Source organism: Onychostruthus taczanowskii, unplaced genomic scaffold, assembly GCF_017590055.1.
Source record: "Onychostruthus taczanowskii isolate IOZ18803 unplaced genomic scaffold, ASM1759005v1 scaffold253, whole genome shotgun sequence".
NCBI lineage: Eukaryota > Metazoa > Chordata > Aves > Passeriformes > Passeridae > Onychostruthus > Onychostruthus taczanowskii.
The window spans coordinates 124598-151660 of NW_024499830.1; the positions used below are offsets into that span (position 1 = coordinate 124598).

A 27063-nucleotide genomic window follows, 5' to 3' on the forward strand; every position below is an offset into this window, starting at 1 on the left:
AGCTCCCGCTGCTTTGGGAGCGTTTGCTTCGCCACCTGCGGGCCCTGGGCTCGGCCACCGCCCGCTTCGGGCCTCCTGTCCCGGTGCCGCCCATCTCCGCGTGTACCCCCCGTGCTGGCGGGCGAGCCGCGGCTCCCGGAGGGCACAGAGGGGCCGGCGGCACCGGGCCGGGCCGGGAGCGGGGCCCAGAGCTGCGGTACCGGCCGGGCCGGGAGCGGGGTCCGGAGCGGCGGTACTGGTGGGGATGGGCCCGGGGCAGCGGCGGTACCGGCCGGGCCGGGCCGGGAGCAGCGGGGGCGCGGCCCTGCCCGGTGATGTCATCACGTGACGCTGCGCGCTGACGCTCCCCGGTGACGCCACAGTGACGCGACAGCGGCGGGCGCTGCGAGGCCCAGGCCAGGTCCAGGCCGAAGCCGGCGAGGGCCGAGCGGAGCCCGGGAGAGGATCCTGGAGCGGGGGGATTGAACGGCTCCGGGAGCGGCTCAGGGCCCGTGCCGCTCACCGCCTATGAAAAGGTGCAGTTCTGTGCCTGCAGAAACCATTGACCTGCAGTTGTGGTGAATCCTCATTTATTTAATAACCCTGAACCAGCATTGGACTCAGGAGCCGCTGCGCGCTGCGGCTGTGTCTCCTCAGGGAGGACAGAGCAGGCACACAGTGCCGCTGTTTGCCCTCTCCGCGCTCCAGCAGCCCGGCTGCCGGCCCTGCACGGTAGGACTGTCCCCACGGGTCCCACCGTGTGCCAAAGAGTATTTATGTCCAAACACCTCCTGTAGCTGTGACAGCTGCTCTGGGGAGCCCATCCCTGTGCTCAGCCGCCCTCTGGGGCAGAACCTTTTTCTGATACCCAGCCTAACCCTCCCCGGACAGAACTCCAGCCATTCCCTCGGATCCTGTCCCTGGTGACCACAGAGATCAGGGTCTGCACCTCGTCCCCTCAGAAGGAAGGTTCAAGCTGCGACCAGTCTGGACTAGGAATTAAAATGTGTCTCCCTTGACTACTGAAGACAGAGGCCCTGCCAGTGCAGGGTGAGCTCTGGCTCTGGATATCCTTGTTCCTGAGTGGGACTGGGGACTGGCCTAGCCAAGCAGGTCTGGATTTTCTCTTGCTCAGGTCGTACTGGATGTTCTGAATCCCCCTGTCTGCATGGGGACCCTCCAGTGGGGTCATGGTTAAGGCCAGATCCCAGGGACCTTCCTTCCTTAGGTCAAGCACCCTTCCTGGGTTTTCCCCAGAAGGAAAGGACTGCCATCAGGGCTGAACACTGGTAAACAACAAGACAGCAAACCCTCACAACAACTTCCTGCACTGGTACCCAAACAGTGCTGCTGTATAAATACAACACCGATTCTTCACAGATTATTCACCATCAGCCCCTTTAATTGAAGGCAGTTTTCTTTAAAAAAGCAAACAACTTCTAACAGTGAAACTGCAAGGCCACATTTCTGTTCCCCCTCCCAGGGTTCCATGCAGATGTTGGTTCTGCTTGTTAGAATAATGTGGGATTTCTCCACATTAAAAAAGTCACTGTGAAGAGCTAGAGGGGGATGGCTTGTGCAACTGCTGGAGAGACTTTTCCAATTCTGTCAGCACAGCAGGGGTGGGAATTGCATAAGGGACCTGTGAGATGAGTGACCAAGCCTGCGGTCACTGCAGAAGAAATCACCTCAGTGCCAGTCAGTGCCTGGGACTCCTGAAACTGAGCTGGCACAAAAACAGGCAGATCATGTTAAACAGCTTCAGAGCAGACAGATAAAGGGCAAAAGCAAAGCTGCACTTAACCCAGATAATCTGATGTGTACACATGCAGAGCCTGAGCAGATCAAGCCCAGAGTGGCAGCTGGGATGAGTCACCCGTGTGGAGTCAAGGGGAAGATTCACCACCTTCTCCACTATCAAAGAGCCCGTGGGTCTGCACTGCTGGAGAAGCGGCTCTGGAATGAGTTCCTGCTCTCCAGATTACCTTGTCTGTGCTCGTGGTGCCTTTGGGGCAGGTAACGTGTCTGTTCCTCACATCCTGTCAGTGACCACAGCAGGCCAGCGGCTCACTGGTGGATGGACCAGGGGCCGCCTGCTAATCACAGAGCCATGGAATGGTTTGGGTGGGAAGGGACCTCAAAGCCATCTAATCCCACCCCTGCCATGGCAGGGACACCTTCCACTGTCCCAGGCCGCTCCAAGCCCCATCCAGCCTGGCCTTGGGCACTGCCAGGGATCCAGGGACAGCTGTCCCCCTGTGCCAGGGCCTGCCCACCCTGCCAGGGGAGAACTTCCTCCCAGTATCCCATCTAAACCTACCAGAAGCCAAGCTCCCATCAGGTCAGATTTCCAGGATTTCAATTTTAAAATCATAGAATCACAGAAGAATTACAGTCACAACAGACATGTAAGAGTGCCAAGACCAAGCACCAGCCCAGCACCACTAAACCATGAGCTTGATTGCCATCTCCCCACGTGTTCTGAATTCTGTGGCACTTGAGGACACAAACTTGTGCAATCCCCCTTTATCAGTGCTGAGACCCCTCGCAGTGCTCCTGTTCGGGCTGCTGCCAAAACTGAGGGCTGGAGGAGTACCCCAGCATGACCTGTCCAACACATGTGGGCTGTGCTGGTTCCTGGGGAGAACAGTGCAGTTCTCCCTGCTGCTGCCCCTGCTCAGGGTGTTCTCCCTGCTGCTGCCCCTGCTCAGGGTGTTCTCCCTGCTGCTGCCCCTGCTCAGGGTGTTCTCCCTGCTGCTGCCCCTGCTCAGGGTGTTCTCCCTGCTGCTGCCCCTGCTCAGGGTGTTCTCCCTGCTGCTGCCCCTGCTCAGGGTGTTCTCCCTGCTGCTGCCCCTGCTCAGGGTGTTCTCCCTGCTGCTGCCCCTGCTCAGGGTGTTCTCCCTGCTGCTGCCCCTGCTCAGGGTGTTCTCCCTGCTGCTGCCCCTGCTCAGGGTGTTCTCCCTGCTGCTGCCCCTGCTCAGGGTGTTCTCCCTGCTGCTGCCCCTGCTCAGGGTGTTCTCCCTGCTGCTGCCCCTGCTCAGGGTGTTCTCCCTGCTGCTGCCCCTGCTCAGGGTGTTCTCCCTGCTGCTGCCCCTGCTCAGGGTGTTCTCCCTGCTGCTGCCCCTGCTCAGGGTGTTCTCCCTGCTGCTGCCCCTGCTCAGGGTGTTCTCCCTGCTGCTGCCCCTGCTCAGGGTGTTCTCCCTGCTGCTGCCCCTGCTCAGGGTGTTCTCCCTGCTGCTGCCCCTGCTCAGGGTGTTCTCCCTGCTGCTGCCCCTGCTCAGGGTGTTCTCCCTGCTGCTGCCCCTGCTCAGGGTGTTCTCCCTGCTGCTGCCCCTGCTCAGGGTGTTCTCCCTGCTGCTGCCCCTGCTCAGGGTGTTCTCCCTGCTGCTGCCCCTGCTCAGGGTGTTCTCCCTGCTGCTGCCCCTGCTCAGGGTGTTCTCCCTGCTGCTGCCCCTGCTCAGGGTGTTCTCCCTGCTGCTGCCCCTGCTCAGGGTGTTCTCCCTGCTGCTGCCCCTGCTCAGGGTGTTCTCCCTGCTGCTGCCCCTGCTCAGGGTGTTCTCCCTGCTGCTGCCCCTGCTCAGGGTGTTCTCCCTGCTGCTGCCCCTGCTCAGGGTGTTCTCCCTGCTGCTGCCCCTGCTCAGGGTGTTCTCCCTGCTGCTGCCCCTGCTCAGGGTGTTCTCCCTGCTGCTGCCCCTGCTCAGGGTGTTCTTCCCCCTGCTCAGGGTGTTCTCCCAGCTGTTGCCCCCTGCTCTGGGTGTTCCCTGCCATGCTCTGCTAACTCTGAGCTGCAGTCCCAGCAGAAGCAGCTACCACAATCTGAAATTAGGTCTCACCTCATTCCACACGCTTTGTTTTATCCCATGTGGTTAATCCAGACATCGTCAATCTGGGGCACAAGTGTCCCTTGTTTGAAGGACGTTGGCAGAGGGAGCCTGCTGAGACACTGGTGACAAACAGTAATTACCCAGTTTGGATTACTGCACTAATCCAGTGTAACAATGCAAACACATTGTAATTCATGAAAACCAAACACCACTTACACACGCACATTGCATTTACAGGGAAAGAAGATTCTCTCAAATAACCAATATTATCCTGGCAATAATACAAGAAAATAAACACAGCCAACATTCAGAATAGAAAAGCAGCAAAACTTTATTACTAATTCCCAAGTGGAAGGATGCAGGCCTTTTTATTCCATTAGGAATAGCTTTAAAATCAGCAATTCCAGGTAATATTCACTCTGGAGCGCAAAAGAAATTGGCTCAGGAGAAGTCAAACCTACTCCAATAAAATGTTGGTGACGTATTTGTGTATACAGCAGTAGTGAAACTGAAAGTAACAGCATCCTGTTTGATATTCAGGTTTGAAAGTTTGTTTTGAAAAGCTGGAACAGAAAAGGTCCACCAATACCATTTACATGATGGGGAAAAGAAAAAATGAGAGGTTTAAAATGTTTTCTATTTAACAGCAAGAAGACTGAAAGGTGATAATTGTATTTACATTACTGAGAAGTACTTTACTCAAATACAGGTTATGAGACTTAATGAAGTAGATTAAACTGGTGTGAGATAAAGGCTGAAACAAGAGTGTAGGGGGTAGTTCTGAACACAAGCTCTGGGAAGGCCAGTGTGTTTTCACTGGGATTTCCCTCACGTAATAACATGTCGGAATAACTCACACAGGTCCTTGCTGGCTGATAGAATCTAAAAGCCAAAGTTCACAAAGATTTTAAGTTCTTTTACAGATAATTCCAAACTCTTACTACAAGTTATCATTATTTAAGGATAAAAGGTTTGTAAAGTCACACACTGAAACCTTGTAGAAAAACTAATGAAACAGTTTAAACCTGACTTTCTGAGGGATTTCACCAATTTATATTTCAGTATCATACAGGGAAAAGCTCCAAACTCATATTGAAACTGGCTTTCCTTACAGGCAGATGGTGTAGCTCCCTTGTATCCAGTGGGGTTCAGCTACAGTTCATCTTTTTGGCCTGGAAGGTCTGAATTGCCCCTGTGTGCATCGTGGCAGCATTCCAAGGTCTGTGGCATGGCTGGTGCTGATACAGCCTCCTCTGCAGCAGTCACCAGTGTTCAGTCTGATAGGTCCTACCTTAAATAGCTGTATCATAGCCATGACACTATCAGCAGTGCCATCATTTTTGGGGCCTCAAAACAGATCCTTTGCAGTTTCCTGATGACGGAAGAGGGATTATATCAAAGATGTAAACAAAGACAACACTACATTCCATTAGAGAGCAGAAGTGTTCTGTCCATAGAAGAGAAGCCAAGCAGCTGATGAATTGTTACCTCAATTCCAGTGCCTGAAGGGGCTCCAAAAGATCTGAACTTTAGACAAGGGCCTGGAGTGACAGGACAGAGGAGAATGGCTTCCCATTGCCAGAGGTGAGTTTAGTTGGGATTTTGGGAAGAAATCCCTATGAGGGTGGTGAGGCCCTGGCACTGGGTGCCCAGAGAAGCTGGGGCTGCCCCATCCCTGGCAGTGCCCGAGGCCAGGCTGGACAGGGCTTGGAGCAACCTGGGACAGTGGAAGGTGTCCATGGCAGGGAGATGGAACTGGATGAGGTGTAAGGTCCCTTCAATCCAAACCGTTCCATGATTCACTGAGTCCAGCTGCTCCCCCAGCACTAGCCCATGTCCCCAGGTGCCACATTCACATCACTGTTCAGTCTCCTCAGGGATGGGGACTGGGCAGCTGTGCCAGGGCTGGACAGCCCTTTCCGAGAGGAATCTTCCAAATATCCCGCCTAAACCTCTTCTGGTGCAGCTTGAGGCCGTGACCTCTCATCCTGTCATTTATTACCTGGGAGCAGAGCCTGACCCCCGCCTGTCTCTACCCTCCTGTTACGCGGTTGTAGAGAGCGAGAAGGTCCCTCCTGAGCCCCTTTTCTCCAGGGTGAGTCCCCCAGCTCCCTCAGCCCGCTGCTCCACTCTTCCGCAGCTCTGCTCCCTCCTGGGACACGCTCCAGCCCCTCAGTGTCGTTTCCGTGAGGAACCCGAAGCCGTCCCCGCACTGCGGACACCCGAGCCGTGCTCGGCGCGGGGTGCTCGGCCCCCCGTCCCTCCCTCACGCCGGGAGCCCGCAGCCCGCGCTCCCCGCCCCGCCTGAGTCACCGCCAGCCCGGCCCTCACGGCGGCGGCGGCCGGGCGGAACGAGCTGGGACATGAAAGGTGGAACAAGCGCTGCCACGCCCGGGGCTGCGGGGAATCTCGCTTAACCCTTCCCTGCCCGCGGGGCCCCGGCTGCGGGAGCGGGGACGGTGATGAGGGGAGACGGGAGGCCACGGCTGTCTCCCCAGAGCCCCTTCCACGGCACCCGCGGGGAAACGGTCCCGCCGCAGGGGAGAGGGCGCTGCCCCCGGCCCCTCCTGTTCCACGGTGCCGCTGCCCAGGAGCTGCTGCTCGTCTGTCCCCGACAGGCCCAGAGCACCAGAAGTGCCCGAGGAGCCCAAATCCCCCTTTCTGGGAGCCGCAGGGCCACGACCGAGCTAGGGCCAGCGCCCAGGGGCCCTGCCCGGGGCTGGGGGCCGAGGGCTGGGCCTGGGGCTGGGCTGGGGTCCGTGTCACGGGCCGGGACAGGACCGGGGCTGCGGCGAGCCCTGCCCCGCTGCCAGCCCCGAGCTGGTCTGACAGGCTCGGGGCAGACGGAAGGGAGAGGCCTCCGGCGGCTCAGGAATGCGCAGCCCTTATCTCTGGCTCCCTGCGCGCCTGGGGAGGGAACAGCTCTCCGGAGTTTGCCTTTCTCTCGCTCTTACTCACCCCCGCTCTGCCCTGGGTGGAGCCTCGCTTGCCTGGCTCCCAGGTGAATCAGGTTGCAGGCACGTCCAAGTGAGCAGACAGTGACCCACCACCTGCCCCAGCTCACCTGGGAAGGTAGAGAAGGGTGGAGACTTCGTGGGTACCTGCATGGCCGCCTGAGCCAGGGAGTGACCCACTACCTACCCACCACTGCCCGGCTTCCCTGGTAAGGTAGGAGAAGGACAGGTACCTCCCGGGGTACCTGTATGGCTGCCTGAGGTGGAGGGCAAGGGCTGGGGAGGGCCTGTCCTGCTCCTCCGCACAGGACTGAGCACCCGGCATCTGGGACAGGGAATTCCATAGGCAGTCCATGGGCAGGGGGTTGCTGCTTCTATGCGAGAAGGCTCCAGTGGCCCGAGCTCCCAGTCACGCCACGGTGGCAGGAAGGGAGAGAGACAGGAGATGAGAGAGACAAGGGGGGCAAGGGAATGTCCCAGTGCTGGCAGCAGGGACTGGAGATGGTGAGGGAAGGGAATGTCCCAGCAGTGTCGGGGATGGCAAGGGAAGGAACCCTTCTGTCCTCAGATCAACCAATTGTGTCTGCTCCCCTTTGAGAAATTCCTGAGGAGCAGATATTCCCAAACTTAGCCTCATTCTTTGGGAAGAGCCTTTGCAGCCTGATTGAGCTCCCCATAACAAAGCCCGAGCCGATCTCCTGGATCAGGAGAGGATGTATGCTGTAGGGATGTATGCTCAGGAGATTGGGACAGAGGGGATGTGCTGTGAGGGCCTAGGTCTGGGAAGCAGCTCCTCAGGCCCCTGCATTCCACACGCAGGGATTGGGTGTGCACTGAGTGCTGACACGGCCCACGAGCCCTGGCACAGCCGTGCACGTACAGGCAGGAGCATGGACAGATGCCTGTGGACAGGTGTGCACAGGCACACGGGCTAGCACTTGCTGAGTTTTCCATAGGTGTGAGCCTGACAGACCTCAGGACTTGTGTGTGAGGACAGGAAGGGGATGGTTCCGTGTTGCTCACTCTAAATTGGCCAGGGTCAATAGGGGTCAATTGTGGATCTTGCCTGGCCTGAGGATTGGGTTCTCCATCTGGACCAGTTAGAAAGGGAAGAGGCACCTGTGAAGGAACAGAAGTACTAATCACATCCTTCTGCTGCTGAAAACATCTAATTTGTGGAAGCTGCAATAAGCTCAGCTGCAAGAGAGGCCAAAATAGGTCAGTAACAGAAACTACCCCAAACCAGAGCAGTGACAGTGTCAGCAGTGCTGAGCACCAGTTCCCAGTTCCCTGTGCAGATGTTCTCCCTGGATCAGGAGGCAGGAGAGCACAGTGTGTCCCAACCCCATTAGATGGACACATGGGAGCTGCATTTTAGGGAGAGAAAGTTGTTTTCATTTTCGTGTCACTGCTGTTTACCTGAGGGACTTTATAGCTGCATTTGAGGGGTAAAAAGAGAGTTGGATTTGCTGTGACCTGGCAATAGGAGTATTCTGAGGGGGGAAAAAGGTCTTGCTCTTCATATGGTTTAGGGGAAATTGCATGCCAAAGGAAAAAGTTGTTGTTCCCCCATCCCTGGAAGGTTCAAGGCTGGGATGGGGCTGGGAGCAACCTGGTCTATTGGAAAATGTTCCTGCCCATGGCAGGGGGGTGAAACAAGATGGGTTTGAAGGTCCTTTCCAACTCTAACCAGTCTCTGATTCTGAGATTCTTTAAGTGTGGAAATGTCTGTATGCTTGTGTCAGAGCAGGGTTGTGGCTCAGGACAGATTCACCCATGTTCTAGACATATTTTTTCTGGCAACCAAAACTTTCCAGGCAATGGAAATTCACCTCCAAACCCTGCAGGATTGGAATTCTTTGCATTTTACAGTTACATGGGACACGTCTGAACACTATCAGGCCCCATGTGCTGGATTTTTGTAGTCTTAGTGAGGAAGAGGAGATTGATGAGTGCATTTCTAAAATCAGTGTGCGGGGGAAGTAAAAGTCAAGGGCAGCACATGGTTCTCCCCCTCAATTAGACCTTACCCTGATTGTCCTTTTTTTTTTTAAGTTCTCTGTTTTAGACTTCCTTATGCTTGCTGCCTTTTGAATAAAAACCCAGGGGAAGGGATTGGTTGCAGGATAGTGAATGTGGCATGAGCATTGCTACTGTAGATGTGGCACTGGGACATGGGTTAGTGGTGGCCTTGTCAGTGCTGGGAGAGCTGTTGGACTCGAGGCTCTCAGGGGGCTTTTCCAACCCAAAGGATTCTGTGATCATTCAGATAGTCTGCTAAGAGACACCTTTCGCATGCAGGATGACATTTCATTTCCAGCTGCTGTAAACGTCAGGTTTTGTGCAGGTGACTCTCCACAGCTCTGATTTCCCTGTCCACTGTGTACCCTTGCTGCATGGGACAGTTAAGGCTGACAGGTTCACATGCTGCCACTGTGGGACACGTTGACAGGTGTCTCAGTAACCACTTCACACAGAAAATTACAACATATAATTCTTCCGCCACTTTTCCCTTCCTCTGGCCTGCAGAAAGATCCCCTGGATATTCTGAATGTCTGGTCACTTTCTGATTCTCCAGCAAAGAATGTTCTGTGGGAACCCTTGCCCTAGTCAGCAGAGATGAGTGAGAGTCCAGTGGGTTTTAGAGGTGCAGACTAGGCACCAGTTCTACTCTGCCACATGCCTGCAGCACTCAGGGCATTCACTGCTCACCTGAGACACAGAAAGTGTTCTTGGAGCCATTTCTCAGGGTCAGCTGCCACAGGTATGAACACAGAAAGTACAGCTGCCATCTCTGGAAGCTCACTGAAAATTTGATTAATTGAAGCAATTTCTCATCTGATGGCCAAAACTTCTGCAGTGAAACTCCCAGCAGCAGGCAGAGGTACTGTCTGTTTTTTAAGGGTGACTGAGATCCACATAAGACCATCCAGAGTGAAGAATGGGGTGTCATTCTCTCAGGTGATTAATATAGAGTGATCAGCTGTTCAGATGACCAAAGGAGAAGCATGTCTGGGAGCATTATATGGCATTGTAACAGGAATAACAAATTCCAGCCAGAAATTCTAACAGTAACCCAGGCTTTGAGCATATTGCCTGAAGAGGACGTTGAGAAGGAGAACATGATAAGACTCAGCAGGAAATCCAAGAGAAGAATGGAAAGAGAAAAATAAGAATTAGGACTTGGCAGAGGCAGTTGTAGCTAAAAAAGTGCCTAGTCTGGGTTATTTGCCATATTTCCCTGTCCTGTTGTGAGGAATGTGCCTTAGCCCTGCTTGGTGAGAAGAGAGTTCATGGGAGGGTGTCCAGCATCCATTATCATGCAGCCATGGAATGGTTTGGGTTGGAAGGGACCTTCAAGACCATCTCCTCCAACCCCCTACCATGGACACCTTACACTAGCCAGGGGTCTCCAAACCCCATCCAACGTGGCCTTGGACACTTCCAGGGACGGGGCAGCTTCCTCTTTGCCCCAGCTCTTGAACAATTCCTGCCACCAGGAAATTCTGGGCTACACTTCAGAATTACAGATCCTGCACCCCTGTAGGACCGGCAGGATCCTTTTCAGGAGAAGTCCAACCCTTGGGATGGAAAATGAGAAGCAGCTTCTGGAGAGGACGAGCATGTCCTGCTGTTCATACAGGTTCTTCCTCTGCAGCAAGATCAGAAGGCACTGGCTTGTCCTTCCATCACACAGTGCAGAATTAAAAACCCCACACCTTAAACCATATTTGAGGAGACAGGTCCCTTTCTAGATCATGTACCAAGTACAACATTTTCTTGAGAGCAAGCTAACACTTTCCATGTCTCATTGTCACCATGTCTGCTCCAGTCATTTTCCCTCAGGCATTGCTGTCCTCTCCTAAACCCAACCCTCCCAGAACATCAGCAGTTTATTTGCATAGGATCTTCCTATTTTTTTGAGGCCAAATATTTTCTTTTAAATAATTGATTTGTAAACTTCATTTATAGAACCATTTTGGAAACATGAATTTTTTTCACAGCCCAGCGTAAGAGATGTCAGTGATGCCACTGAATGTGGTGTACAGGCCAGGTGAGGCCCATCACAGGGATCAAGAGTGCCTTGATTCATTTCTTGCCCATAGTTTGGAAGTCCTTTGAGTTGATAGCACAGAGGGGTTTGTGGCTGGCTGTGCAGAGTGTGGCTGAAAAACAGTCTGTCTGTGCTGCCTTTCTGTTCTTGGTGCTGTCTAGGGCAGTGAGAAGATGAGGTGTTGAGCCCAGGAACTTTAGTCTGTACTTGCTTGTAAGGGGTCTGGGGAACAGACTGGGTCTTCCCAGCCCTTTGCAGACTCTGGGATCCAGCCCTGCTTCCTCGCAGGCAGCTCCTTCCTGGGTGCTGCAGGCAGCCTCGGCTCCTGGGAGTGTCCCAAAGCAGCGGAGCAGGTCCAGCCAGGGAAGGGATCACCTGAGCGAGGCAGCCTGGGAACTGGCTGTGCAGGCAGAACACGTAACAACAAGCACTGGAGTCAGCACAGGGAGGCAGATGGAGCCAGCCCCAGGTGCTGAGGCATCAGCAGGGCTGGCACCAGGCACAGCAGATGAGAGACAAAGAGAGCACTGAGCCGGTTCCCTTTTGCTTAGACTGGGCAAACACGGTCCAGCGCCCTTGATTCACACCTGGCACAAAGGCTCTGGAGAAAGACAGGTCCTTTTATTTATTTATTTTAATCTGTAGGGCTTTGTGGTGATCACAGCATGTCTGAATCTGTGGTTTCCTGCTGCTCTGTTAGGAAAAAAACAGTAAAAGTCTGTTTAAATGGAACATAATATGGACAGGCACCAAATGCTGCCCACGTCAACAGGTCTGTGCTTTTCCCAGTTTCTGTTCCTATAATGAATGCAGAGGTAAAAGGACAGTTTTTACCTCCAGCTTCATCTGTCAACCACTTTTCCTTACATTAAATATTCCATGTTGTTGAGTGTTTTTCAGTGTGGAGGAATCTGCAGGCTGTGATCACATGTGACTCTTCCCTTTATTAAGGGGGTCTGACAGCTTTTGGGAATCTCAAAACCCAACGCGTGTGACAGGTATTGCAGCCAGTAAAGTCACTCCCATTTATACCAGTGGGAACAGGGGCAGAGCTCACGCCAAGCTGAAGGGAAATTTCCCTTGGAGACTCCCTCCTCACCCCCGCCTTGATCGTAGCACAGGCATGGCTGAGGCCTGCCTGCTCCTTCCTTTCCGCCTGTTCCTCTCCTCCTGATGGTTTTTTGGCTATGGAGGGGAGTGACTCCGCTGGGACTCCCCGTGCACTGCTGCAGCAGCTGTGGCAGCAGTGCAGTGTCTGGTGCAGCAGCAGCCGCAGCAGCGGTGCAGTGTCTGGTGCAGCAGCTGTGGCAGCAATGCAGTGTCTTTGGCACAGCCCAGGCAGACGGGTGGAGCAGACCTGGATCCTGCTTCTCCTCAGCCCATTCCATCGTCCTTCATCTCCCACTTGCTGGATTTCCAACAAGCTGCTTCGTGCTCTCCTTTATCCAGTGCCCCCGAGCATGGGAGGAGTTGCTGCAAACAGCCACAGAGCTGCCTTCTGTTCTCCTGCAGCTTCCTCCTGCCAAACCCAGCCACCGGCCCAGATCCGTGTGCGGAGCAGAGTGCCAACAGTACTCGTACCACCTTCTTTTTGTGGGCTTCTCGGGGCTTCCTGTGCAGGGCCAGGAGTTTGGCTTGGTGGCCCTTGCGTGTCCCCTCCAGCTCGGGAGATTCTGTGGTTCTTTCCACACCGTTCTGTGTACCTGTCTGTGCTCGTGCTTGTCCCAGCCATTGTACTGGGAGAAGGATTTCTTGGGGAGAAGCTAAATTCTGCAGGTTTGGTTCTAAAGGTTCTGATCATGAGTGGTCATACTTCTAAATTTATGGACATAATTTCATAGAAAGATCACTTAGGACAGCAGAGAAGTGCATGAAATGCCAAAAAATGGTTACAGACTTCTAAGTTACTGAAGAAGTAACACTGTGACACGTAAGTGTTGGCTGGAATCCTGCTCTGGAGCCAGGCTGGGACAGCTGGGGGTGTTCAGCCTGGAGAAGAGAAAGCTCTGGGGACACCTCAGAGCCCCTTCCAGTGCCTAAAGGGTCTCTAGGGGAGTTGGACTTTGGACAAGGGTGTAGGACTGTGCCCCCTAATGACAGAGTGGCAAAACTGATCTCCAAAAAAGGAAAGAAGCCCAGAAGTTTCTCTCAACGATTAGGTGAAAAGCCACCTCATAGGACCTCAGGGACTTCACCAAACACTAGAGGACATCTAATTGGCTAGAAGCCAAAAAGTCCCACCTGACCCATCAGGTAGAAAAGAACAGAACAAAAGAGCAAAAGGCTTTTGTGAAGTGTTTTTACCAGGAGCAGACCTCTGCACCTGGCTCGAGTTTTTCTGTTTGTTATTTTGCCTTTTATTAAACCTTTTTTGTTTCTAACACCGCAGCAGAAGCCATCCTGCTTATTTTATGCCCCCAAAGTAATAGCTGAGCTATCCTTGGGTGCATTAAGTTTCTTTTGAGGCCTTATAAGAACTGGCCCAAGAAAAACAATACAAGGGCCTGGAGGGACAGGACAAGAAGGAATGGCTTCCCACTGCCAAAGGACAGGGCTTAGATGGGATATTGGGAAGGAATCATGGAATGTTTTGGGTTGGAAGTACTTAAATCTCATCCAGTCCCTCACCTCTGCCATGGGCAGGGATGCCTTCCACTAGCCCAGGGTGCTCCAAGCCCCGTCCAGCCTGGCTTTGAACACTGCCGGGGATGGGGCAGCCACAGCTTCTCGGGGCAGCCTGTGCCAGGGCCTCACCAGCCTCACAGGGAGGAGTGTGTCCCCAACATCTGACTCATCCTCCTGTCAAAGCTGCCTCCCATCCTCTAGGTAAATTCTGGTATAAAGCACTGACAGTTCCAAGCAGGATCTTGGTGGGATTAATTGTGTGACAGGGTAAGGGGGAATCTCAGAGTTAAAACAGTTGAGGTCTGAGCACTGAGGCTTTAGCAGGCCTGATTTGTTAGTGTCTAGGAGAAGGATTAAGAGAATATTTGGCCCAACATGAGCATGTCTGTTAGAAGATGAATCCTATCCCATATTTCTTGGATGTTATTATTTTCCATCACCTGTAAAGCGGTGCAAATAGGCACATTGTACATATGCATTTGGCCACTGATTCTGGAGGAGTGATCCTGGTTCTGAAACCTGGGGGTTTTGGGACATTCCAGGTGCCTTTGGGCATCTAAAGCTCAGCAGGCGTGACACCTGCCGTGCAGAGACCCACAGCCTCCTCGCAGCAGCTGGAGGCCAGGCCAGGTGACCTCAGGCATCCCAGGTGACACGGAGAGCCTGTGTATGAGCACCTCAATTGCTGTCCTGGCTATGGTTTGTTTGCACTTTATTTAAAGTGACTTTCCCAAGGCCTAAGGGCTCGGTGATGGGGAGAAGTAGATTTCCCCCCTTGCTGCCTAATTTACCTTCTGGAATTTTTCTTTCCTTGAAGCACCAGGGGCTTGGCTGCAGGATCAGTAGGGATGGTGCCAGTGTGCTCAGTGGTCTGGTGAATGTCTCGGGTCCTGTATTGGTGTTTTCTGCTCAAAACATCCAGCTTCAAACAATTGCTGGAATTTTTTCCCAGGTCATATTGTCAGGATGTAGCAGGATTCCTTTCCTTTCCCGTTTAATGCTGGGGCAGTTCTCTCCCACTCTTCCTGGGAAGCTTTTGCTGGTAAAATTGTGGCTGTTGAAGGTGTGGAGGCCATTGGTGATGTGCTTGCGCTTTCCTCTTCCCTTCTGGAAGTGCACTGCAGGGTTTTTGGACTAGGGGACTTCATGGTCTTAGTTTTCCAGTATTGTCATGGGAATGGAAGGAGAGATGTTCAGGGTTCCCTCTGGCTGAGCACATCACACAGCTGCTCACAGCTGCAGCTGCTGGGCTGGCATCAGCTCCTCTCCTCCTGTACCCACTTCAGTTCCTGAGTTCAGTGCATGAGCTGTAACTGCACACAGATTATCTTGTTACCCATTATAAAAAAATATTTTGTTACCCATTATTAAGACCCCCAAGCAAATTGCCACACCTTATTCTTTTTAGCATTCTCATTTCTCCCTCAAAGTCTCATTACTCATGTCAGAAGATTTTGTAAACTGGGACCAGCAAATAAAATAAAATGAAATTCCTAATTAAATAAACAAGCATGTAAGTAAGTAAAATTCTCTATTAATCAGTACTTACAGGCTAAAAATCTACATTTGCAGTATTTTCAGTTTGTGGCTCAGTTTATTTGACAGTTTTGATGGTTCAGAATTCCAGAAATACAACATTTGTCTTTTTCTGGGTTGAAAGAAGCTGCAGGAAATAGATTTGCAGGTGAAGTTCAAACAAGGTTCCAGCCCCTGCTTGGAGTCACAGAATCACAGAGTAAGCTGAGTTGGAAGGGGCCACACATGGAGCCCAGCTGCTGGCCCTGCACAGGATCATCCCCAGGAGTCCCACCCTGTGCCCAGGAGTGTCCAAATGCTTTTTGAACTCTGCCAGGGAACCTGTTCCAGCACCCAACCACCCTCAGGGGGAAAAGCCTTTCTTCAATTTCCAGCCTCACTCTCCCCTGATCCAGCTGCAGCTGCTCCCTCGCGTCTTGTCACTGGTCACCCCAGGGAGGGGATCGGTGTCTGCTCCTCCTCTTCCTCTCATGAGGAAGTTGTGGAGTGCACTGAGGTCTCCCCTCAGTCTCCTGCAGGTTCTTTTAGGTGCCCCTGATCAAAGAGAATCCAGCCATCAGGGAAGAAGAGAGCTGATAACTCTAATAACTGATGTGTGTCCAGGCTCCTATCCCTCTGAGGGGAAACCTGACCTTGTTCTCCCTGAACTCTGGTTAAAATGAACCAAGGCTTAAAGCATGGAATGCCCTACAAAATACATGGAATACACAGTTCTGGTGTAAAAAAAATAGCAGGGCAATGTGGCACAGTAAGTAATCCATCTCCTATTTCCTGAGGCATGTGAACTGCTCCTCCACCAAACCCAGCCTTGCACTGGGATAATGGACACACTTGGAATGGAGCAAGACTAGTTAAGAGAGAAGTGAAAAGACAGGAGTTTAAAAGCCAGTTCTGTCTTAGAAACCTCCCTCTGGCACAGAAATATCTGTCAGAAGTGGTATGTGATTGCTTACATCTGATTTGGAGAGGAATTGCTTTCCAAATAGTGGATGGCTTGATCCAGAACTGGAGAACTGGCCTGGCAGTCAGCAGCTTCATGACACCAAATCTGACCCAGGGCTTCAGAGCTCTGCCAGCTTCAAACAGGTCATCCCAGGGGCTGGAACAGAGCAAAACAAAATTATAAAAATCCATTAACTAAGTGCAGAATCCATCTGAAGGCAGCAAGATGTAGGCCGTAACAGGAGAAATTATTTTCCTTGACCTGAACTCAGCTTACACCCACCAAAGTGACAAAAGGTCATAAATATCCTTTGGGGTTCCAGGTACTTTCTTCCCTTCTGCTTTACCTAACAGGGAAGGATTTTGGAAGATAAATTAAATATCCAGAGCTTTGTGTTTGTGTGTATATATATGTATGTGTGTATGTATAGCTATTTATTTATTTACATACTTACTTATATGTATAAACCAGCATTTTTCATGCAAACTGAGGATTCATCAACATGGTGGTGTTCTCTTTGCAGCCAGGGAATTAAGGATGCCAACAATTTATGGCATCATGGAAGCACAAGATGGTTTGGGCTGGAAGGGACTCATCTTTTCCACCCTATGCAAGGACAACTTCCACCAGACCAGGTGGCTCCAAGCCATGGAACGTGTGAAGAGCTGGGCAGACACCTGTGGGGGCACAAACACAACTTCTGGCTTTTATTTCACAGTTATGAGCCATGGGTCTTTTCCAGGCCCTTCCAAACATCCCGGGCAGGCTTCCCTGATCATCCAGGCCAGCAGCCCACCCCCACTGCTGGGTTCAGTGACACCAGGACTCCCCCAGCTCCATGTCCTTGTTCTCCCAGTGTCTCAGGGTAACCCACGAGGAGCAGTTTGCTTTCACATCAGATTTACTTCTTCACTGGTGCCATTTTCCCTGCTTATTCACAAAGGTACTCGGTGCCGCTTGGGGAACTCAGGTGAGTCCTCACTACACAGGTGGGAGCAGAGCCTGACCCCCACCTGGCTGCACCCTCCTGCCGGGGAGCTGCGGAGCAGCCGCAGTTCTCGCAGATCAGCCCAGCTGAGCACAGGGTGTCCTGGTGTCCCTCTGAGCCTACCACCTGCAGGATCATTTTCTGTCCTTCTGGCCCTTGTGCTGGCAGCAGAGATGCCCTGGTCACGGTTTGTAGATGTCTCCTGTAGACTGAGGAATCAGAGTTCAGGCACAAACCTCCCTTTTTGGGAGGTGAGGAATAAAACATCCATATCCCCAGCCGACTCCAGCTGTGAGTTCCTGCTGAACCTGTGTAGTGCTGCTGTTTTCTGTGGTCCTGCCCAGTAAGAGTCACTATTGCCTGATGCTTATTTAAAGCTCAGTCTTCTCCCTCTTCATTTATAACTGTAGTGAAAAAATTATATTAATCAATATAAAATTGCTTTGCCACTTCACCAGCATGACCTTTTCTTTTGCTGTTTTGATTGCCCAGCAGTATCAGAGGGTTCTTCTGATACTTCTTCCTTTTAATGCTGCACTTGGTCCTTTGTCTCTCACATTCCCATCTCTGAGCACTGTGAGCAGTTTGCTGTGGGACCTCTGTCCCCTTCCTGGGTCATATATGAATGAGTTTGATATATTGTTCTTCTGTCCAAGATTGATAGAGTGTGGGAACAAGTCCTTAAAATGACACTGCTGAAGTAGTTAAAAGCAGGAACATTGGTGACTTGAGCATCCTGAAATCACAGAATCCCAGGATGGTCTGAGTGGGAATGGACCTTATTACCAAATATTGCATATGAGCTCCTTTCAGCTCTGTTTTTTCTTAACATGAGGAGATGGAAGAACTGATCACATCCCTTGTTTTTTATTTCTTCATTCATGTCATGGAGACTCCTCTGCCTTCTGACTGTGTTACACCAGCAGGACACCCCAGCACCCACGCACCACCTGCTTCTGTTCATGTGCTGAGGTGGTGATAACCCACTCTGTAAGGGTCCAGGGGGTGCCCTTGTGTTCAGGCAGGTGCTTTTGGTTTAGGGCCACATTACACATAGTAAATAACTTCTGTAGCATTTGGAAATTAATTTGAATGGGGTGTAGATAATAACCACATACAGCTTTGCTCTTGAGTTTTAAACCAACAATAAATTGAAGCTTAGCAACTGGCAGCCTAAAAGAGAAAGTTGATTGTTCTGTTGGATGTATTGGCCTTGCTTATCACAGGGCTGCCTGGCTGATTTGTTCCATATTTTGGCCCAAAACAGTTAGCTGTGTGAAGGTGATGGTTAAGTGACTCACACCTTTGCCTAATTTTAGGCTCCCATGCCTTTGGATTGAACTTTCTCCAGCATTGCTCCATGTTCTTTTAATCGCTGCCTTTGCTCCCTGAGGAGGATGTGTTGGATGTGTTGCTGTCGTGACACTGCTGTATGTCAGGGATGTTTTTTGTTTCCCTCCAGCTCTCCCTCCCCTGATGGCTCGTCGATCCCAAAGCTCCTCCCAGGGGGACAACCCCCTGGACCCCAACTACCTTCCCCCCCACTACAAGGAGTACTACCGCCTGGCCCTGGATGTGCTCACGGAGGAGGGCAAGGAGAGTTACCAGCGCTTCCTGGCCGAGGAGGCGGCCCCTGATTTCCTCTGTGGCTCCGAGGTGGACCACATAATCCAGAACCTCCAGAAGCCCCAGTACGCCCACCAGGAGGGCAGCACGGACACGGCGGGGGACAACGACATGGACGGATCCTCCGGGACGTACTGGCCCATGAACTCAGATCTGGCCGTTCCTGAGCTTGACCTGGGCTGGCCGATGGTCTTTGGCTTCAGGGGAACAGAGGTGACAACGCTGGTGCAGCCACCCCCACCAGACAACCCCAGCATTAAGGAGGAGGCTCGCAGGATGATTCGAGCAGCTCAGCAGGTGAGACAGGGAGAGCCCAGCTAGAGCAGAGGTAAAACCACACCTGTGCCAGAGAAGTATCAGGACAGACAATTACAGTGCAGTGGTTTGGGTCAGAGGGACCTTAAAGCTCCTCCAGTTCTACCCCCCTGCCACGGGGATGGACACCTTCCACTAGCCCGGGGTGCTCCAAGCCCCGTCCAGTCTGGTCTTGGATGCTTTCAGGAATGGGGCAGCCAGAGCTGGTACAGCAGCTCAGGGCATGCTGTACCAGGGCCTTATCCTCCTCACAGGGAATAATTTCTTCCCAATATCTCATCTAACTCTGCCCTCTGGCAGTGTAAAGCCACTCCCCTTGTTTTGTCACCCCAGGCTTGTCCAAAGTTCCTCCTGACCTCTCAGAGTCACTTCAGGCACTGGAAGAGGCTGTAAGGTTTTCCTGGAGCCTCCTCTCCTCCAGGCTGAGCAAGATCACGTCCTCTGCTAATTCCCTTAACTTTTCTTCCAGAATCTGATAGAGGAGGAGGATGATCCAAATCCACCATTGACTGCACCAAAGCTTGTCTCTGCTCTGCTGTCATGGCACCGTGTCCTAGGCCTTGCTAAAATACACCAAGAGTTCACAGAATTCCAAAACGTTAGAGATTGGAAGGGGCCTCTAGAGCTGGTCCTGTCCACTCCCCTGCTCAGAGGAGGTCAGTTAGAGAGGGTCACTCAGGATGTGTCCTTGAGCGTCTCCAAGGGTGGAGACTAAACCTTTCTGGACAGCCTGTTCCCACATTGACGGTCTCCTTACAGTCACAGAGGCTTTTCTGTAACTGAACTGTAATTTCTTGTGTTTCAGTTTGTCCTTGTCCTCTCCCTGGGCACCACTGAGAAGAGTTTTACTCCTTCCTTACACCCTTTCCATCGAGTATTTCAACTCAGGGAGCTGGGAAGGACAGGAAGAAATGAGAAGCTGCTTCCCATAAAATCAGCACACGGATGCAGCTGAGTAATGGCTGCCTGAATGCTGGCCAGGAAGTTACCTAAAAATGGCACGGGGATGTTGGAGTGGGGGACCAGCACCATACACCATCCAGTGTGATTACGTGGCCAAAAAGTTCATGGAATTATTGAATGATGAGTCGGGAAACACGCAGGGAGGTTTCCCCTCACCTGCATACACAGAACATGCACCTTTCTGGACAGAAATTCTCCTTCCAGTTCGGGGCCCACAGTGCTTAATGGGACCTTTAATTGGGATGTTTCCTGTTTCAAAAGGAAGCTGAGATGGGGACAGTGCAGCTTTGGGGTGTGAGAAGCTGGGATACACGGTTGGTCAGGGCATGAGGCAGCACAGGCTCATGTGTCCTCATCCCTTCCCCAGGTGGTGGCCATCGTGATGGACATTTTCACAGATGTGGATCTGCTGTTTGAGGTGCTGGATGCTGCTTCTCGCCGAGTGCCTGTCTACATCCTGCTGGACGAAATGAACTCCCAGCTCTTCCTTGACACAGCTGCCAAGTGCAGAATCAACCTGAACTATGTGGAGGTGAGCACAGACCTGCCCTACCTGATTGGTGTCCTGAGGGGGTGTGTCCTGCCTCACAGAGGGCCAGTATGGCAGGAAACACCTGGGAAGGGTGAGAACCTGGTGAAAGATGAGTGTGAAGTGAGGAGAGCTGGCTCGACATGGGGTGAGGCTGGAGATGTGCTGAGGAAGGGGTTTGTACATCGGTGTGTGCAGACAGAACCACTGGAGCTGGATAATCCCACTGGGGGTGGATGGAGGTTAAAAGGAGGCAGGGAAGGAGGGGCAGGGGAGGGAATGAGGGTCCCATCTGAGTCTGTGCCTTTCTGGTTTGCAGTTCCTGAGGGTGAGGACAGTGTCTGGCCCAACCTACTACTGCCGCACGGGGATGTCCTTCAAGGGGCACCTGAAGGAGAAGTTCCTGCTGGTGGACTGCATGGTGGTGCTGAGTGGCAACTACAGGTGAGGAGCCCTGTCCAGCTCAGAGAGAGACTCAGGTGCTTTGTGCACGGGCTTGGCTGCAGAGGAGCTCAGCTCCCATCTGATCCATTCCAGAGAGAATTTGCCATAGCATAAGGAGTATAAGATTTGCATCTTAGCCTGGACCAAATTAACTTTGACCTCCACTCACAGAATCATCAAATCACAGCATGGTTTGTGTGGGAAGGGACTTTAAAGCTCATCTTGTTGCACCCCCACAGCCCCATATGGGACACCTCTCACTGTCCCAGGCTGCTCTGAGCCCATCCAGCCTGGCCTTGGACACTTCCAGGGATGGGCAGCCACAGCTTCTCTGGGCAACAGAGGGGTGGGTGGTTTTAGTGGTGGGTGGTTTTAGTTAGGATTGAAATCAGCCATTAACACATTACCATCCTTTTGGGAATAACAGTCTTGACCAGCTAAGGCATTCATTTCTGGCAGAATAAATGTTTTTAGTGAGTTGTAGTAGAATAATTTCTTCTTCATATATTAAAAGGGTGATGGGATAAACACCTGTCATGCTCTAAGAATGTAATCATAGAATCACAGAATAGTTTGGGTTGGACAGACCCTAAAGCTCATGTGGTTTCTCCCCATGCTGTTGGCAGGGAAATCTTCTAGGCCAGATTGATCCAATCCTACCATGAGTTGCTTCTCATGGTGAAAGTTAAGCAAATAGAATTAAGGGTATTTAAAAACACAGTATATGAAGAATAAATTGTAATAATCTGATTAAGGTGCATATTCCATGACAGTAAGATTTCACTTTGGTTTTTTTCCCTGATGTTTGAAAATAATTATTCACATTTGATTCTGTACCAAATATTAAGTGTTCTGATTGGATCATTTCTTGTTCATGAGAGCATCAAGTAAATTGTTCAGGACTACTTCTGCCACACTCCCATGGCTTTGGGCTTTCCAATATTGTATCATTTCTGAAGTAGGAAGATGGGAAGTGTTCAAGATGAGGCTCAACAAGGCTTGAAGCAGCCTGAGCTAGTGGAAGGTGTCTTTGTGCATGGTAGGGGGATGAAACAGGGTGTGATGGCCCCTTCCAACCCAAACCAGTCTGGGATTCTGAGAGACAGGCTGGTGAATTGGTAAAGCAGCATTCTGGCACTTCCACATGGATATCAGTGACATGGATAAAAGTTTTGCTCACTGAAGGACACTGAGTAGCAGTTTTTTGGGAAAAATACTCCATTTTGCAGTGGAGGTAGATACACCAACTGAAGAAGGCCTTGAGCCCAGACAACCCAAAACCAAGTTTCCTTCACATTAAGAATTAAAAAATCTGTGGGGGAAAAAAAAAAAAAAGACAGTAATTCTAAGGTTTTGGTTAAGCCCAGCAGGCAGCCAAGCCTCACAAAGGTGTTCCTCATGATTCCCAGCAGGATGTGGTAGAGAACTGTAAAGGTGAGAACACTCCTGGGTTGTGATACAGTTTTAACAGCAGCAAACCTGCAAACACAGGCAGGGCAAGGTAAGGGATCCCTTCTCTGCTTCCCATCACTCAGCAAAGAAAGGAAAATAAACCAGAGCTTGACTTGAGAAGATGAACACCATAACACTGAACATCCTCCTCCCTCGTTTCCAGCCCAGCTCCTTCTGTTCAGTCCCCTCAGACTGTGTGGGTGGAAGGGCTGTGCCATCCCCCAAGTAAGATCTTGGGTTTGTCTTTTTGGAGGTTCCTGTCGGCACATCTCCCAGCCTTTGGGGTCCCCCTGACTGGTGTCACCTGCCAGGTGCTGAGGGGACACACTGGCAGTTGTCCAGGTCGTTACTGACAGTGCTAAAGACAGGAACATCTGCTTCACACAAGGACTATCATCAGCTCACTCTGGGTGACATGACTGACTGGCTTTTTAGAACAGAAATCATTTATTGCCTTGTAAAATTCTCTGCAAAGATGTGATCCCAAATCAAGCAAGCTGTTAGGTTTGGGAACAGTCATGTGTAGCACGTAGCTGCAAGGGAATTGTCTACCATTATTTTGCCCTATTTCTGCCCAACCAGAAAATTTAGAATTTGCTTCAAATGTTTTAATGAAAACAAGTAAAGCTGAGTTACTCCATCACTTCTGTTCTCTCTTCAGTTTCATGTGGTCCTTTGAGAAGATTCACAGGAGCATTGCACACATCTTCCAGGGTGAGCTGGTGGCCAGCTTTGATGAAGAATTCCGCATTTTGTTTGCACAGTCAGAACCTCTGGTTCCTCCAGCCAACGTCCTGGCAAAGACAGAGAACGCGTTTGCCATGGCTCCCTTTGGCAATAACATGCCTTTCTTCCCCAAAAAAGGCCCCCTGATGTTCCAGAGGGATGAGAGTCTCTTCCCCTCCTTCATGGACAGGGTGGATCCGGACAGGTACTTCCTGTCCAATTTCCGGCGGGACGACATGCTGCGGCACACTGTGGAGGGGTCGGCCATGCGGATGTACAAAAAGGTGGAAATGGAGAATTCCCAGATGGATCCGGTCAGGGGCTTCCTCCGCTCCAAGCAGCTGGAGCTGGACGCTTTTAAGAGACACAGTTTTGCAGAAGGAACGTTTGAAAACTTTGCTTCTGCCAAGCAGTACACCCGGCAGATGTTCATGAACAACATGGATGAATTCAAAATCCAATCCAGTCATTTCCAGAAGGACCAGTTCTACCAGTACCAGTTTGAACATCCCCATCTTCCTGGCAGACCTCAGGGATTCTTTGAGAGGATTCGAGGGGGGAGGCCGGGATTCAATGAACTGGAAGACTATGGAGAGGGACCCCGATACCCTGAACTGGAGCCCAGTTTCCCACAGGAGGGTTTCCCCCTACGGCTGGACTACGTGCCCTCCAATTCTTCCAGGGAGGTGAGACACGGCTCCGACCAGCTGAACCCCGCGGGCAACGGCCCCATGGGAATGATGTTACGGAGGCAGAACATAGGACAGAAATTCATTTGCCAGACTTCTCCCACGCAGAAGCAGAGCCTGGAGCAGCGCCTGTTCCTACAGGACAAGGATGAAGAGCAGGATGACGACAAGAACACGCAGGAAAACAGAACAGGGTTACGGAACTGGAGGATTTCTTCGTACCTCAGCGCATACCAGTCTGAACCAGATGAAGGGCTCCCGATGCCGATGGAGTCTGAGGCGTATAACGATGCTCTTGGGGATCCCCTCACAAAGCACCCCACTGACCTCGTCCCAGCCTTCAAACCCCCCACGCCCTTCAGCAGCAAGCCACTGGGAATTGACAGTGCCAAGGAATCTGCAGATTCTGATAGAGCAGGTGAAGAAACCTCGATAATGAAACCAGATGCCTTCAGGTCCAGGATAAATCCTTTGATCCAGAGAAGCTCCAGGCTCAGGTCCTCTCTGATTTTCAGTGCTGCCAAATTAGATCAGCCCAACACCACAATAGAAAAGGTGCAGATGATCCAAAAAGAGCAAATGTCCAGTGAGTTAACAAAGGACAATGAAACCATCAAGACGGCTGCCTCCTCCAAAGTGGCTGAGCTGCTGGAGAAGTACAAAGCTGTGGGCAAGGACATGGAACGGGGCACGGTCACCCACACCAAAGCTGTTTCAGGTTACCTACAGGAGGAATCTCAGAATACGGAGAAGAAATGTACCAAATCTGTGCAGTATAAGATTCTGGAGAGCAGGGTGCTGGACTCCAAAGACTCCTGCAGTACTTACAAAATGCATGGAGAGTTGGACAGAGCATTTGGAATGGCCTCATCCACCCCCCAGCTTGGGGACGCGTTGAGTAAAGATCCTCTGGCACATCTTGGCACTAAGGTGGACAAGCTGTCATCCCGGTTTTACCCCATCGAGAACAAACCTCCTCTTCCAGAGAAGGAGAGCCTGATATTTGTAGGAGACACTCAGAAATTAGCTCTTCCAGAGAAGAAGGACAGAGTGACCTTCAGAGAAGACTCTCCAAAATTAGTCAACACAGAAATGAAGAAACCACAGGTGAGGACAAGTACTACGTCCTCAGTTCTAGAAAGCCTGTCTAGAAGTCAAGGGTCTGACAGCTCTCTCAACAAGTCTGAGGAAGACTGTTCAAAACAAGAGCAAAATCCTATGGAGTTTTTAAGAAAAGGGTCACTACGGCTGAAGCAGCTTTTGAATCCAAAAGGTGAAAAGAAACTGGAGGAGGAGCCTGCTTCTGAGAGTGGGAAATGTGACAAGCAGGCAGTGGTGCTCAAGCGATCATCCATAGGGGACTGCCAGGAAGCGATGGAGGAAGAAAAACCCCACAAATTCGCAGCAACACTCCCCCCCAAGAGCAGCCAGACAACGCAAGGGAGGTTCCCGTCCTCCACAGCCAACATCCTGTACAGCAGCAACCTGCGTGACGACACCAAGGTGATCCTGGAGCAGATCTCTGCCAACAGCCAGAAGAACAGAGCCGAGCTGGCCAAGCAGCTGCCGTCCACCAGCAACCCTGACCTCTCCAGGTCGACCACAAGCTTGGAAAGAAAAGGGGAAAAGGAGAAAAGCTGCAACATCCACAGGTCTGAGAGCTTTGGGAGCCAGAAACGGAACTTTCAGCGGCAGCCGTCAGAGGACAGAGACACCCTCCTGAAGAAGATGGAGAACATGCGGAAGGAGAAGCGAGTCTACAGCAGGTTTGAGGTGTTCTGCAAGAAGGACGAGCACACGAGTCCCAGTGAAGAGGAGTATGACACAGATGCCAAAGACAAGAAAATGGGAAAATTCATGCCCAAAATCCTGGGGACCTTCAAGACCAAAAAATGATCCTAGAAATCCTATTTAATTCCATTTAATCACTGACTGTCACAGGGAAACAAGGAAGAAACTTGTCTATGATGGCTACAAACCCCCATGGCAATGCTCTTCTTGATTAGTGAGCAGAAATGTATCCAGCATGAGCCTCCCACGGCACAGTTTGCTCAATAAAGTCAGGTGGTATCAAACAACCATATCGCAGTATGTTCCAAATAAAACAATTAAAATGCCAACATGCTTAAAAAACAAGTCTCTGTTACTGTACAAAACTAAGTGATAGTCTCTGTTAAACCCAAGGAATATTTTCAGCAGACAAAACCATTAAAATTTCAGAAAAAAAATGAAAACCAGTAAATTCAATAGTTGAGTTTGGGCCAGAAAAGATAAATACATACGGATGCACACACAGGTATTAAGTGGAAAAAGTATTTTAAGCTCAAGTGTTTTCTCAGGTGCAGTTACACTTTTTCTGTATCTCACAATGAATCAGACACAGAAGGCACATTTTTGAAGGTTTGCATACAAAAAAAAAATTAGTTGTAATCAACATTTTGGCCTAATCTGTGGTTCTGATCTTGTCCAGCTTTCGTGTTTACCAGAGCCTGTGGGGTCTGGTTTGTTCCCTTATGTAAAAGGGAATTGCCTGCTTTAGGGGCTGAGCTCAAAGAAGATGCTGAGGTGCTATTGATGCAGAAGGGCTTGGTTTTAGGAGGCCTTTTCAGGTGAGTCTGAGTTTCAGTAAGCATCTGAAGTCCTGCCTTGGCCAAGCAGTGACTTCCTTGGGAGTGTAACTGCAGTCACATGAGGTGACAGGTCTGGAGCAGCTGAGAGAGCGAGGGGGAATAACAATCATTCATCACAGTAGAGGAAAACCTCAGGAACAAAGACAAGAGCTTCAAGTTAATGAGGAAAATGTATCCAAAATCATCACTGAAACAGGAATATAAAGTTTCCTGTAGTGCCACTGTAGACTGGCAACACCTTTATGTCTCAGAAATAGTATCTCATGAAACTTTGCTTTCTGAAAGCAAAACCAATAACAATTACCATATTGAAGAAGACAGCCCTACCAATAGGCAGTTTCCCTCTCAACACAGCAAATGCTGCTTGAATGACAAAGATTTTCTGCAGTGCAATGTAAAGGATTTATTATTACAATATTATTACAATATTACATACTAGAGAAGCTGTTAAATATTGCAGAAGAACCACCTGTATTTCAAATGTTTTTCTTCTTGATTTTAACAAAACCAGACCATAATGAATTCTGTTAATCTAGTCTAGAACAGTAATAGAAATGAGTGAAGGGCTGTAGGATTATCTGTGAAGAGTTAGGTCTTCATGGTCTTCAGAGAACAGTTACCTGTTCTGCTCAAAAAAATATCACCATATAGGCAAACTGCTGAAGAATCCTGGAATAGGTTGGAAAGGACCATTTAAAGGTCACCCAGTCCCAACCCCTGCCTACCATGGCAGGGACTCCTTCCACTGTCCCAGGCTGCTCCAAGCCCTGTCCAACCTGGCCTTGG

At 51.0% G+C, this 27063-nt stretch overlaps 1 protein-coding gene across 6 annotated transcripts; it reads left to right on the forward strand.

Moving 5' to 3' along the window:
• Nucleotides 1–226: 226 nt before the first annotated feature.
• Nucleotides 227–25760, forward strand: FAM83H (family with sequence similarity 83 member H). Of its 6 annotated transcripts, XM_041407088.1 has the most exons (7): nt 227–515; nt 1812–1995; nt 4918–5022; nt 18366–18826; nt 20175–20339; nt 20656–20780; nt 22894–25760. In XM_041407088.1, the coding sequence occupies exons 4-7, from the start codon at nt 18380–18382 to the stop codon at nt 25541–25543; spliced, it is 3387 nt and encodes a 1128-aa protein (XP_041263022.1). In that variant the 5' UTR covers nt 227–515; nt 1812–1995; nt 4918–5022; nt 18366–18379; the 3' UTR covers nt 25544–25760. The 6 variants fall into 6 exon arrangements, with proteins under 6 accessions (XP_041263022.1, XP_041263019.1, XP_041263024.1 ...); XM_041407085.1 differs by lacking the exon at nt 4918–5022; XM_041407090.1 differs by lacking the exons at nt 1812–1995; nt 4918–5022.
• Nucleotides 25761–27063: the final 1303 nt, after the last annotated feature.